A 12559-nucleotide genomic window follows, 5' to 3' on the forward strand; every position below is an offset into this window, starting at 1 on the left:
GCCAAGGGGTGTCAATTCTTTTCCTTGAGGTGACAAGTTCATTTAATTCAATTTCAAGAAAACGGCTGCCAAGGACCCACGCCTGACATGTCAGTTCATCACTTATCCTCTCAGGGTCAGATGTGGTCACATCGTATTGAAGGTCTTGTCCTCAAGGGTCTGGTTTTAATTAAATGAATGACTAGGCCACATCACTAAAGATGTCCTTTGTAAAAAATGTTTTTTATTGATTTCAGAGAGGAAGAGAGAGGGAGAGATAGAAACATCAATGATGAGAGAGACTCGTTGATCGGCTACCTTCTGCACATCCCACACTGGGATTCGAGCCCACAACCCGGGCATGTGCCCTGATCGAGAATGGAACTATGGCTTCCTGGTTCATAGGGCAATGCTCAACCACTGAGCCACACCGGCCAGGCTTATGTTCTTTGTCAGAGCCTCGGTGTTGCATTGGGTGGTATGATGTTAGATTTATAGACATTTAGGTGTTACTGTGGATGTCCCCATACGTGTGTGCGTTTGGGCCTAGGGTCAAGGGCATCCACATTTTCTCGGCTCTTGGTATCCTCCCGGTGGGCTGCCCCCGGGCCCTCCCCAGGCCGTCCTGACGGTTCCCATGCATGTTGCTTGCAGGTGGAGCATGACCCCTCCCATGGTGAATGCGTACTACTCGCCCACCAAGAACGAGATCGTGTTTCCAGCTGGGATCCTGCAGGCCCCGTTCTACACCCGCTCTTCACCCATGTACGGACTGTGCTCCCACCCCATCTCCCCGCCCTCACCAGACCCCCAGCCCAGCCCCAGCCCACAGCTGACCACGCCATCCAGCCAGCCTCATGGAGCACCCTTCGCCCCACTCGCCCAGGGAGCCTGGGGCACTCAGAGCCGTCTCAGAGGACCGCCTCCCTCCCCTGCTTCCGTCTGGGGCCTCCTGGTCCTGGGGCCGGGGGGAGGGTGCCTCGGACAGTGCTTTAGGGCAGTCGCAGCCGGGGAGCTGGGAAGGGCGAGGGCACTGCCTCGGGAAGGTCCCGTGGGCTGCGCTTTGCTGGCCAGGCGGGCCTCAGGCAAAGGGGTCGCCCCATTCCAGGCCGTGGTTGGCTCATCTATAGAGTCGGCGACTCACGCCTCACTCTTCGGCGATGACCAAAGAGGACAGTGCAGGTCTGCGGAGCACCTAGCCCAGTGCTGGCGTCCAGTGGCCACAGGCTGGCCACACCCCAGGCACCAGCTTCCGACTGGCTGCAGGCCCGCGGCCGCATCCCGCAGAGCACTGTGGGTTCTGCTGCGTCCCCGGGCCTCTCCCCTCTCACCTTCGCGTCCTCCCCTCCCTCCAGGGCCTTGAATTTTGGCGGCATCGGGGTCGTCGTGGGCCACGAGCTGACTCATGCTTTTGATGATCAAGGTATGAGCTCCTCGGGGTTCCCTTCGGGGGGCGGGGGGGATCTGCTTCCCGGCCCCACTCCTTCTGCTTTTGCTTTCACATCTAAGCATCTCTCTGAGCCCCGAGACAGAGGCTCTGGCTTCAAATCCTCCTGCCAATCGTATGAACTTTATATAAAACATATTTTATTGATTTTTTTTTTTACAGAGAGGAAGAGAGAGGGATAGAGAGTTAGAAACATCGATGAGAGAGAATCATCGACCAGCTGCCTCTTGCACACTCCCCCCCCACTGGGGATGTGCCCGCAACCAAGTTACATGCCCTTGACCGGAATCGAACCGGGGACCCTTCAGTCCGCAGGCTGATATCCACTGAGCCAAACTGGTTTCGGCAGATCGTATGAACCTTAGCAAGTCCCGTCGTTTCCCCGGGCCTCTGTTTCCTTGTCTGTAACGTGGGCGTGATGGTGATTGTGAGGACTGCCAGGCGCACCATGGAGCACCCTGCCCCTGGGAGGTGTCCGGTCCTCGGGGGTGGGCAGTGAGTGGGAGCGTACGCTTGTCCACTGTTCCAGAGACTTCTCTGGTCTGGCCACAGCCAAAGGAGTTGAGGTTCCCCTCCTCACGGACTAACATTCAGAATTCTCCTCGTTCCCTCTTGCCTGGGGGACCCCACGGCCGAGACGTGGGAGGCGGGGCCTCGGGGGCTGTGACGCTAGTGCCACCGGCTCCATCGACCCTTCTGGGGCTCAGGGCCAGCGGCCCTCAGCAGCCATCTCCGCAGCACGGGTGGCAGATGGGAGGAGAGGTCCCGTCCGCCGCCTCCCCTTGACCTGACCTCCCTCGGCCCCGCAGGGCGGGAGTACGACAAGGACGGGAACCTGCGGCCCTGGTGGAAGAACTCGTCCGTGGAGGCCTTCAAGCGGCAGACGGAGTGCATGGTGCAGCAGTACGGCAACTACAGCGTGAACGGGGAGCCGGTGAACGGCCGCCACACCCTCGGGGAGAACATCGCCGACAACGGAGGCCTCAAGGCGGCCTACCGGGTAAGAGGCCCGCTCCCAGCACGGCCCGGGCCGCCCAGGTCAGGGTCACCGCAGCCGCTCCGTGAGCCTCCGTCCCCTCCTCTGTGACATGGTGCAGTGAGGGCCCCTGGAGAGGGTGCCGCCGGGAAGGCGCCCGTGAGGCTTTCTGCTCCTGAGTCCAGGCCGACAGAGACCCGGGAAAGGGCCTGGGCTGGACCCACCGGAGTCCTGCCTGTTCCTCCCGGGACACACACACACACACACACACACACACACACGCCACTAATTCGGGAAGCAGCGGGCCCTGAAGGGAGGGCAGGGACCCAGGCCATGGAGGCAGGTCCGGGAGTAAGTCCCCTGGCCGCCGAGCCTCGGTGTGCTTGGCCGAACCCTGCGTCCTGGGCTGCGACAGGTGACAGCTGGGGACGGCCTGATCCAGGGTGCGGTTCAGGAGTGACAGCTGATCGGGTGGGCGTGACGACAGGCCCCGGGAGAATAAGAGGAGGCGGCATCTGTCAGAGCAGCCGCCGCCTCCTCCCCAGGCAGTCAGAGCAGGAATACTAAGAGGCGCCGTTCACGTAGGCCTTAGCGCGTACCCCAAACCTTTACAGGGGGGTCTCACAGCCCCCATTTGGCAGTTGAGGAAACAGCCCAGAAACGTCTGTCGCCATGTGAAGTGCACTGGTCAGTGCCTGTGCATGGCCGGCCTTCCCCCGCGTGCCCTGTTGTGGACACTGGGGTTTCTGTGGCAAGACACAGTCACCCGCCGTCACAAAGTCCCCGTGGTAGTGGGACAGGGAGGGGACCGAAAGGCCATGCTCACCCAGACCAACAAGAGCTCTCGTGCCCAGAAGAGCGGGGTGTGTGTGTCAGGGACTGGCATCTGAATGAAGACCTAAATGATGGGGAAGAGGCAGGGGAAGGAGAGGGAGTGCAGGGGCCACGAGGTGGAGCCGGGCAAGTTCAAGAGCAGGAAGGGCAGTGGGTGGAGGGAGAGCAGGGCCGAATGGGGGAGGTGAGGTTGGAGGAGCAGCTGGGCCCAGAGCAAGGGGCTTGGGTATCGTTCTGGTTACAGGGGAGGTCGCTGCATGGTCTTTATTTTTTTTTATTAATATTTTATTGATTTTTTTTTTTTTTACAGAGAGGAAGGGAGAGGGGTAGAGAGCTAGAAACATCGATGAGAGAGAAACATCGACCAGCTGCCTCCTGCACACCCCCTACCAGGGATATGCCCGCAACCAAGGTACATGCCCTTGACCGGAATCGAACCTCGGACCTTTCAGTTCGCAGGCCGACGCTCTATCCACTGAGCCAAACCGGTTTCAGCTCGCTGCATGGTCTTTAAGTAGAGGAATGACGTGGGCCAATTCATCCTCTAAAACGGAAGTCAGCGAACCTCCAGACTGTGGGCCACACGCAGCCCTCAGCCGGGTTCTGTGAATATTGGGGGGCTGCAGCAAGGCCCACCCATCGCCACGTTGTCTGTGGCCGCGTTCGCGCCACGGGGGCAGGACCGAGGGGTGGCAGCAGAGACCAGTCCGCCTCCAGAACTGGAACTGTTCACTCCCTGGCCCCTCACAGAGAAAGTCCGCCAGCCCCTGCTTTACCAGGACGGCTTGCTGGCTGTGTCGGGAGGGGGTTGGAATTGGGCTGGTTTGAGTCAAGGAGCCGAGTGAGAACGCCGTGTGAGGTTGTCCAGGCAGGGAATGGGAGGGAGCACTGGGAAGTGTGAGGAGTGGTCAGATTGAGGTGTTTGCTTTGATTGGAAGAAGCATCAGAGGAGTTCTGGAGTTTGGACCTCAATACCACTGTGTGTGCGTGTGCGTGTGCGTGTGCGTGTGTGTGTGTGTGTGTGTGTGTGTGCCCTTTCATTCTGTCTGTGCCGTGTTAAGTTGGAGATGCATCTTGGAGGTCCAGCGGGAGTAGTTGCATTGGAGGGCCTTTGGCATGAAGCTGGTATTTAAAGCCGCGGGTTGAATGTACTCACCTCAGAAGGAGGGCAGGTAAAGAATAAGGTGACCATGCCAAAACCGGTTTGGCTCAGTGGATAGAGCGTCGGCCTGCGGACTAAAGGGTCCCAGGTTCGATTCCGGTCAAGGGCATGTACCTTGGTTGCAGGCACATCCCCAGTAGGGGGTGTGCAAGAGGCAGCTGGTCGATGATTCTCTCTCATCGATGTTTCTAACTCTCTATCCCTCTCTCTTCCTCTCTGTAAAAAAAAAAAAAAAAATCAATAAAATATATTTTTTAAAAAATAAAGTTTAAAAATAAGGTGACCAGACGTCCCACTTTTGGCAAAACAGTCCCGATTTTTCGAAAAATCGGGACTTTTTTAAAATGCCGCGGGACGCGGGACAGATTGTTAGAAATCGGGGCGTCTGGTCACCCTCGTACAGAAGCCAGCGCCCCTGGGCTGAGCTGGGCCAGCAGAGCTGAGCCAGACCTCCCAAGCCAGCTCTCGGGGTGAACCTCCCTCTCAGCCCCTCCACCGCCCCCTGCTGGTGTCCGGCGCTGAGGGCTCTCTCCTCCAGGCCTACCAGAACTGGGTGAAGCAGAACGGCCCCGAGCAGACGCTGCCCACGCTGGGGCTCACCAACGACCAGCTCTTCTTCCTGGGCTTCGCGCAGGTGAGTGCGTGAGGGGAGAGCCAGCCCCGGCTCCTCCCGCTCCGTCCCGTCCCTGGAGCTCCCAGGGCCAGAGCGGAGAGCCCCCCGGGCCCTCCTCGGGCCGTCCGGGGGCAGCTGCCCTGGAGGGGCGGCGCCTCTGGCTGCAGAGATGCAGGGACGGGCCAGGCAAGCTAGCGAAGGGACTGCTGCCTCCGGTGGGCGAGTGGACAAGGTGGCCACGGAGGGCCCTTCTGGCTCAGGGTTCCAGAAGTTTCTTCGACTCAGTATGCACCCAGCTGCCCCTTGAGCCGGCGGCATTCAGCGTAGAGCCTTCCGTTGGCACTCGGCGCTGCCAGGCCTGTGGGCAGTTGTTCTGTCCAGGAAGTGAGTGACATGGACTCGATCCAATTTTCAGGATGGTTTGGGGGCCAAATGCTCAGTTCAGATGAGACCTAGGGGACGGACAGGAGCACAGCAGCCGAGGATGCTGGGGCGGGGGACACGCCATCCGCTCTCTCTCTCTCTCTCTGGGCCCCCTGGCCGGCCTTCCTGACCCCGGGCTCCTAGGACCAGGAGGGGGCTCCTTGCTCTGCTGTTGGACACGGGGCAGTCCGGCCGCCTCCAGGCCCGCAGTGACCCTCGCCTCTCCCTTCCTCCCCACCAAGGTCTGGTGCTCCGTCCGCACGCCCGAGAGCACGCACGAGGGCCTCATCACGGACCCGCACAGCCCCTCCCGCTTCCGGGTCATCGGCTCCGTCTCCAACTCCAGGGAGTTCTCGGAGCACTTCCGCTGCCCGCCCGGCTCGCCCATGAACCCGCGGCACAAGTGCGAGGTCTGGTGAGGGGCGAAGAGAGAGCCGCGGCGGCGGCGGCGGGTGGCGGAGCCCACGGGCTGCCCCCTCCGTCCAGTGCCCAGGGTGTCCCCAGCCCCCCACCCCCCCAGCCGCCCGGGCCCCCCGCCCCGCACTGGAGGGTTTTCGGCTGGAACTGAGCTGTGACGGGGGTTCTCAGCATCATGTGAGATGTGGTCCCCCGAGGAGACCCTGTCACCCCGGCCCCAGGCGCGCACACCCACTCCGATGGGCATTTGGGCGTCAGGCCGGCTGCTCGCCAGGCCTGGGCCCCACACTGACAAGGGCAGCGGGCACGGCCCCACGCCCACACCCGGCGCCAGACCCTCCACAGATGCCACTGTGTCAAAGGCTTTACGTATATATTTTTGGGAAAACTGTTTTGTAAACCTTGTGGAATACACTGGAAATCTTCAGGGAGATGCTACATCTAAAACACTTTTTTTTTTTTTTTTAAGGAGAGGATTGGTATATTTATTATGTTCTGTGTTTCTAAATAACCTGTGGACGAGGGAAGCCCCACTGATGACCCCTCCCCCTGCCTCCCTGACTGCGAGGCCAAGCTCAGGCAGCCATGCCCGGGCCCCTGAGCGGGCCTTCAGCCCCGGATACACGGTGGCCGCCCCCATCGCTGGCTTAGGGAGGAGGGGCCTGGGGCCAGCCAGGAGGGGGCCGGCTCTGGGAGGCCCAGCTCATGGGCACCACCCGTCTTAGCGCCCCTGACTGTCCCCAGAGCCCGGCAGCGGGAACGCCAGCAAGAAAGGTCTGATCCCAAAGTCGCAGCAGGAGGCCGAGGGCTGTAGCAGCGTGAGGCCAGGGCAGGCCCTCGAACCCAATCGGGTGCCCACGCGCCTGGATCTGGACCACAGGACCCTGTGACCACCCCTCCTCCCCATCAGATGCGCTCTCCTGTGCTCTCCTCATCCCTCTTTTGTCACTCTCCCCCCCCCCCCCATGTCTGTCCTGGGAGCCCGCTGCCTCTCCAGCTTCCCCACCCCTGCCACTACCTTACCCTCCCTCTGAGCTCTGTCCTCCACCCCGGCCGCACCTGGCTCCCGCCCTCCGTTCTCTAGTGCCTTATGGAGGCTATGACCCTGGGCGCACCCCAGGGGGACAGCCCCTCACCCCCAGGGCCCTTTGGCCTCCTCAGCGAAGCCCCCAAGTGCCATACCCCCCACTCCCAGCGCCCCCCGTGCTGCTTCCCACCGGCACCCAAGCTCTGCCTCCAGGCCAGTGCACGGGGTCAGGGCCAGGAGCCCCTGACCTTGCCCCGAGCGCCGCCCCACCCTCAGCCCCGTGGGCTGAACCCAGACAATCCTTGTAGCTCTCTGGACTCCTTCTTGGGAAATGCTTCCAGCCACGGGAGGCTGTGAGGGGGGCGTCCCCCACCCCGGTCAGGCCGAGGCCGCGGTTCAGAAGCCCCCAGAGGGACCTCATTGGAGCCCCGCGCTGGCCATCCGGGGAAGCAGTGCCTGGGAGCGGGCAGGAGCAGCCGGTGCCCGCCTGCCACGGTCCTCCCATCGCCACAGCCCAGGCCGCCTGGCAGGCCCCGCCCCGCCGGCACACGCCTGGCCCAGGAGGCCGGGCCCTCCTTGCCCAGCAGAAGCCACAGCTCAGCCACTGCCTCGCCCTCCTTCCCATCAGCCCAGAGCTGGTTCTAGCCCCTGGGAGCTCGTGAGAGGAAAGCTGAGACAGGAACAGAGCAGGCTGCCCCAGACCTGCTCCCTCCCTGCCCGCCGGCCTTCCCTGCGGTCTGGTGTCTGTCAGCACCCAGGCCTGGGACCTCCCAGCCCAAGCCAGTGTCCCAGAGCTGAGGGCCAGCCAGAGGGCCTGTCATTGGCACTCATTGCTCCCTGGTGCACTGTGATTGTGGGGGTGGGGGAACGGGGGGACCCCGCCCCTGAAGCCCAGGGAGCCCTGAGGCTGGCTTGTCTGCAGGTACATGGACGTGGGTTTGGGGCTGGGAATCTGGTTTTTGTATTCTTAATGTTTTGTGCTACAGTAGTTCTGGTGTGGCACTATTGTAACGGAAATAAAGTACTTGTACCGTGGGCCACGTGACTGCGTGTGTGACTTCTCAGGGTGACGTGTGATGGGTGGGCTATGGGAGGGCACACACACACACACCCCATGTTTTCAAGGCCAGCTGCACCTCCTCCCAGAGCAAAGCCCCAGACCCTGACGCATGCCAGTGGCCACACAGACTGAAGGTACAAGAGGGCAGCTTTTTGTTCCTGCAGAGGTGGGTCCTCCCGGCATTCCTGTTTCCCAAAGACCACTTGGACAGGCTCCTCCCACTTCCCTGCTGTGGAGCCCCCACCTGCTTTCCCTCCTCCTCCTCCTCCTCCCTTGTTAGCAATAGACCTTCCCACAACTCATGCATGTCCCTCCTCAAGCCTGTACGAAAATCCAGCCAGTCCTTAGGGGTTTACCTTGCAGTTAAGAATGGAAATCAGCCGAAGTCAGTTTGGCTCAGTGGATAGAGCGTCAGCCTGTGGACTGAAGGGTCCTGGGTTCGATTCCGGTCAAGGGCATGTGCATTGGTTGCGGGCACAATCCCAGTAGGGGGTGTGCAGGAGGCAGCTGATTGATATTTCTCTCTCATCAATGTTTCTAACTCTTCCTCTCCCTTCCTCTCTGTAAAAAAAATTTGAAAAAAAGAAAAAAAGAATGGGAAGCACTTGTAAGACATAACTTGAGAACCACTGGGAAATGTGTCCTAGTGCCTGGGTAGGCCAAGGGGTCCGCAGAGGCGCTGTCAGGCCCAGGAGCTGCGGAAGGAAGGAAGGAAGGAAGGAAGGAAGGAAGGAAGGAAGGAAAGAAGGAAGGAAGGAAGGAAGGAAGGAAGGAAGGAAGGGAGGGATCAGAGAAGGCTCTAAACGTGGAAGAATTGGGTGCAGTGATTACTCCGTTGAGAAATGGGGAGACCTTTACAAAGAAAACTGTAAAGCTGGAGAATGTTACAGAGAACCTGCCAAATGCAGGTGAATATCCCGATCACGGATGGAAAGGCTCCATATCACAAAAGATGCCATCTCCCCCAAATTAACCTGTCATTTCGGTGTACTGTCAACCGACACTCTGAGTTAATTTTTCACGGGACTCGAAAGCAGACTCGCTGGAAGAGAAGATGCACCATGGCCAAGGCAGAAAGAACAGTGAGTGAGCTGGCCTCTCCAGACTTGTCACAAAGCTGCAGGGAGTAACGCAGTGCGGTGCTGGCGTGCGAACGGAGACGCTGGGCAGCTGGCATAGATTAGGGAGCCAGAGACAATGCTCGTGTCTGTGGGACTTCGTGTACGATCGGCTGAGAAATAAAGAACCACTAAATAAGTGGTGTTAGGCCAAAACCGGTTTGGCTCAGTGGTAGAGTGTCGGTCTGCAGACTGAAAGGTCCCTGGTCCGATTCCGGTCAAGGGCATGTACATTGGTTGCGGGCACATTTCCAGTAGGGGGTATGCAAGAGGCAGCTGGTTGATGTTTCTCTCATGGACATTTCTAGCTCTCTATCTCTCTCCCTTCCTCCTCTCTATAAAATATCAATAAAATATATTTAAAATAAATAAAATAAAAGTGGTGTTAGGATATCCACGTGGGAAAAATAAAAGAATCTAGAGCCTGCCTCCCTCACACAGTTCTCACACACATTGTTCACAACAATAAATTCTACATGTCCTAGGGAACTAACAGTGTGAAAACCATAGAAGTCTCACAGCATACAGGGTGAGGCAAAAGTAGGTTACAGTTCTGGGTGCATGAAATTATTGTGTTATTTTTTTTAATATATTTTTATTGATTTTGTACAGAGATGGAGAGAGATAGAGAGTTAGAAATATTGATGAGAGAGTGTCTTCGATCAGCTGCCTCTTGCACACCCCCTACTGGGGATATGCCCGCAACCAAGGTACATGCCCTTGACTGGAATCGAACCCAGGACCCTTCAGTCCCCAAGCCGACGCTCTATCCATTGAGCCAAACTGGTCTCGGCAAATTATTGTGTTATTAAATACTGTGGCCTGGTGCACAAAATTCATGCATGGGGGGCTGGGGGGAATGTCCCTCAGCCTGGCCTGCACCCTCTCCAATCTGGGACCCCTCAGGGGATGTCTGACTGCAGGTTTAGGCCCAACATCCCTCTAGCAATCTGGGACCGTTGGCTTCTAACTGCTCACCTGCCTGCCTGCTTGATCACCCCTAACCACTCTGCCTGCTGACCTGCTCCTCCCCCTACTGTCCCCCCACCAGCCTGCTCATCCCAACTGCCCCCCCTTGCCAGCCTGATCACCTCCAACTGCCCTCCCCTCCTGGCCTGATGGCCCCTAACCACTTCTGCCTTGGCCCCGCCACCATGGGCTTTGTCTGAAAAGTCTTCTGATCTAATTAGCATATTACCCTTTTATTAGTATAGAAGATTTCATTATTTTCCATATGAATAACTGTAACCTGTATCACAGAATGTGTTAAAACTATGGGTAGGCAAACCTGTCTTTATCAAAACAAATGAAAGGAAAAAAATATGGAAATTTAATACATTTTATTTATTTTTTTAAAATATATTTTATTGATTTTTTACAGAGAGGAGGAGAGAGGGATAGAGAGCTAGAAACGTCAATGAGAGAGAAACATCGACCAGCTGCCTCTTGCACACCCCCTACTGGGGATGTGCCCGAAACCAGTGTACATGCCTTGACCAGAATTGAAACCGGGACCTTTCAGTCCGCAGACCGACGCTCTACCACTGAGCCAAACCGGTTTCGGCGGAAATTTAATACATTTTAATACATGTGAAAGAGAGCAAAATATTTAAGAAGAAATACAAAAGACAAAAAAAAAATCCAGAAAGATGATCTCACTAATAATATGAGCAATATATTTAAAACCACGAGGTAATAGTTTTCACCCATCAGGTTGGCAAAAATTATGGAGTTTGATATTGTGTTGCTGAGGAGTTGGAAACCGGGCACTGTCCCTCACTGCCAGGCCCATATTGGGAATTTATTGCATTAAAAGGCATTTACCAGAACATTGTGCTGCGAGGGAAACGCTGTCTTCCTGATTTCTTGACTCGTCCCTCCAACCCCGCTCATACCCCTGCCCCTTTTCCCTTAAGCCCCCTCTCCACCGCTTTCTGAGTGCACAGGCTTGCAGCAGCACACACGGGAGTTCTGTTGGACTCTGAGTTATTTCTCTACTTCAGGTAATTTCAGGTTCATGTGTAGTTTTATTTCCTCTCTGTGTTGATTTACATTCATGGCTTGATTCCCCGTCAGGGCACATGCTTTCCAAGAGGGGAGTTTTTTTCTTTATTGATTAAGGTATTAAATATGTGCCCTTATCTCCCTATACTCCCCCCATCCCCCTCATGCCTTCACCCCCTGGTGTCTGTGCCCCGTGGTTAGGCTTATGTGCACGCATACAAGTCCTTTGTTGATCTGTGTGTAGGAAGTCTTGTCCGTGAAGGAACGGAACCAGAAAGGGCAGATCACATGCATTCAAAGCTTCTGTTAGAAAATAAGTGTAATTCAGAGCATCTCAACTGATAAAAATTCTCCCTAAAAAAATCAAGCATAAAGCTGAAGAAATTGATAATATATTTGGACACAAAGAAAACATTAGCAGGTTCCACCATGTAAAATCAATGTTCTCTTACCAAATGCAGTATGACTGGACATTGGAAACAAAACAAGCCCAGCCGGCATGGCTCAGTGATTGAGCATCGACCTATGAACCATGGTCACAGTTCAATTCCTGGTCAGGGCTTACGGACTCGATCCCCATGGTGGGGTGTGCAGGAGTCAGGTGATTCTCTCTTAAAAAAAAAAAAAAATATATATATATATATATATATATATATATATATATATATACACACACACACACACACACACACACACACACATATATATATATATATTATTGATTTTTTACAGAGAGGAAGGGAGAGGGATAGAGTTAGAAACATCGATGAGAGAGAAACGTCGATCAGCTGCCTCCTGCACTCCCCCTCCTGGGGTTGTGCCCACAACCAAGGTACATGCCCTTGACCAGAATCGAACCTGGGACCTCACAGTCCGTAGGCCGACACTCTTATCCACTGAGCCAAACCAGTCAGGGCGGCAGGTGATTCTCATCATTGATGTTTCTTTCTCTCATTCCCTCTCCTTTCCTCGATGAAAGTGTATTAAAAAAAAAAAATGTTGAGAACCTACTATGTGTTAGGAATTGTGCTACGTGCCAGGACTATAGCATTGAAGGTCAAGCAATCGCCATTGTAAAGAGCTCTCTACACCCGGAAGTGCAGGGAAATACACAGTGTCACGGAGGAAGTCCCCTCGAGCTGAGGCGTGAAGACTAAGCAGGAATTTGCCAAGGGAAGGGCACACCAGGCAGAGGAGACAGCACATGTTAGGGACAGCTGAGTTCGGGAGAAGCTTGAACATATAAACAAGCAACTGGCAGGTCAGTGAGGCTGGAAATGAGGGAGAAGGAGGGCGGAGAGACAGACACAGAGAGAGGCAGGCAGTGGCCCCTGGCAGAGTCCTTTGGGCCATAAGGAGGACTGCCTGGGCTTTCTCCTCAAATCCATGGGAAGCCTTTGATGAGTATAAGCTGGGAAGTGACATTGATCAACTTTGGGTTTTTAAAAAAAGGTTCTGCTGCCTGTGCAGAGACTGGATTGCAGGAGGGCTGGAGTGGA

General features: G+C 56.2%; 1 protein-coding gene across 2 annotated transcripts in view; it reads left to right on the forward strand.

The window, feature by feature from the left end:
* ECE1 (endothelin converting enzyme 1) overlaps positions 1-7913 on the forward strand; it is a gene marked incomplete at its 5' end in the record, with an annotated part of 97818 nt that extends 89905 nt beyond the window's left edge. For both annotated transcript variants that reach the window (XM_084874924.1, XM_084874923.1), the window contains 5 exons: positions 634-744; positions 1335-1402; positions 2236-2426; positions 4937-5032; positions 5677-7913. In XM_084874924.1, coding sequence (XP_084731050.1) covers positions 634-744; positions 1335-1402; positions 2236-2426; positions 4937-5032; positions 5677-5853 — 643 coding nt within the window. In that variant the 3' untranslated portion in view covers positions 5854-7913. The remainder of the gene's footprint in view (positions 1-633; positions 745-1334; positions 1403-2235; positions 2427-4936; positions 5033-5676) is intronic.
* Between the last annotated feature and the right edge of the window lie 4646 nt (positions 7914-12559).

This window comes from Pipistrellus hanaki, assembly GCF_964339955.1.
Source record: "Pipistrellus hanaki genome assembly, chromosome: 2".
Classification (NCBI taxonomy): domain Eukaryota; kingdom Metazoa; phylum Chordata; class Mammalia; order Chiroptera; family Vespertilionidae; genus Pipistrellus; species Pipistrellus hanaki.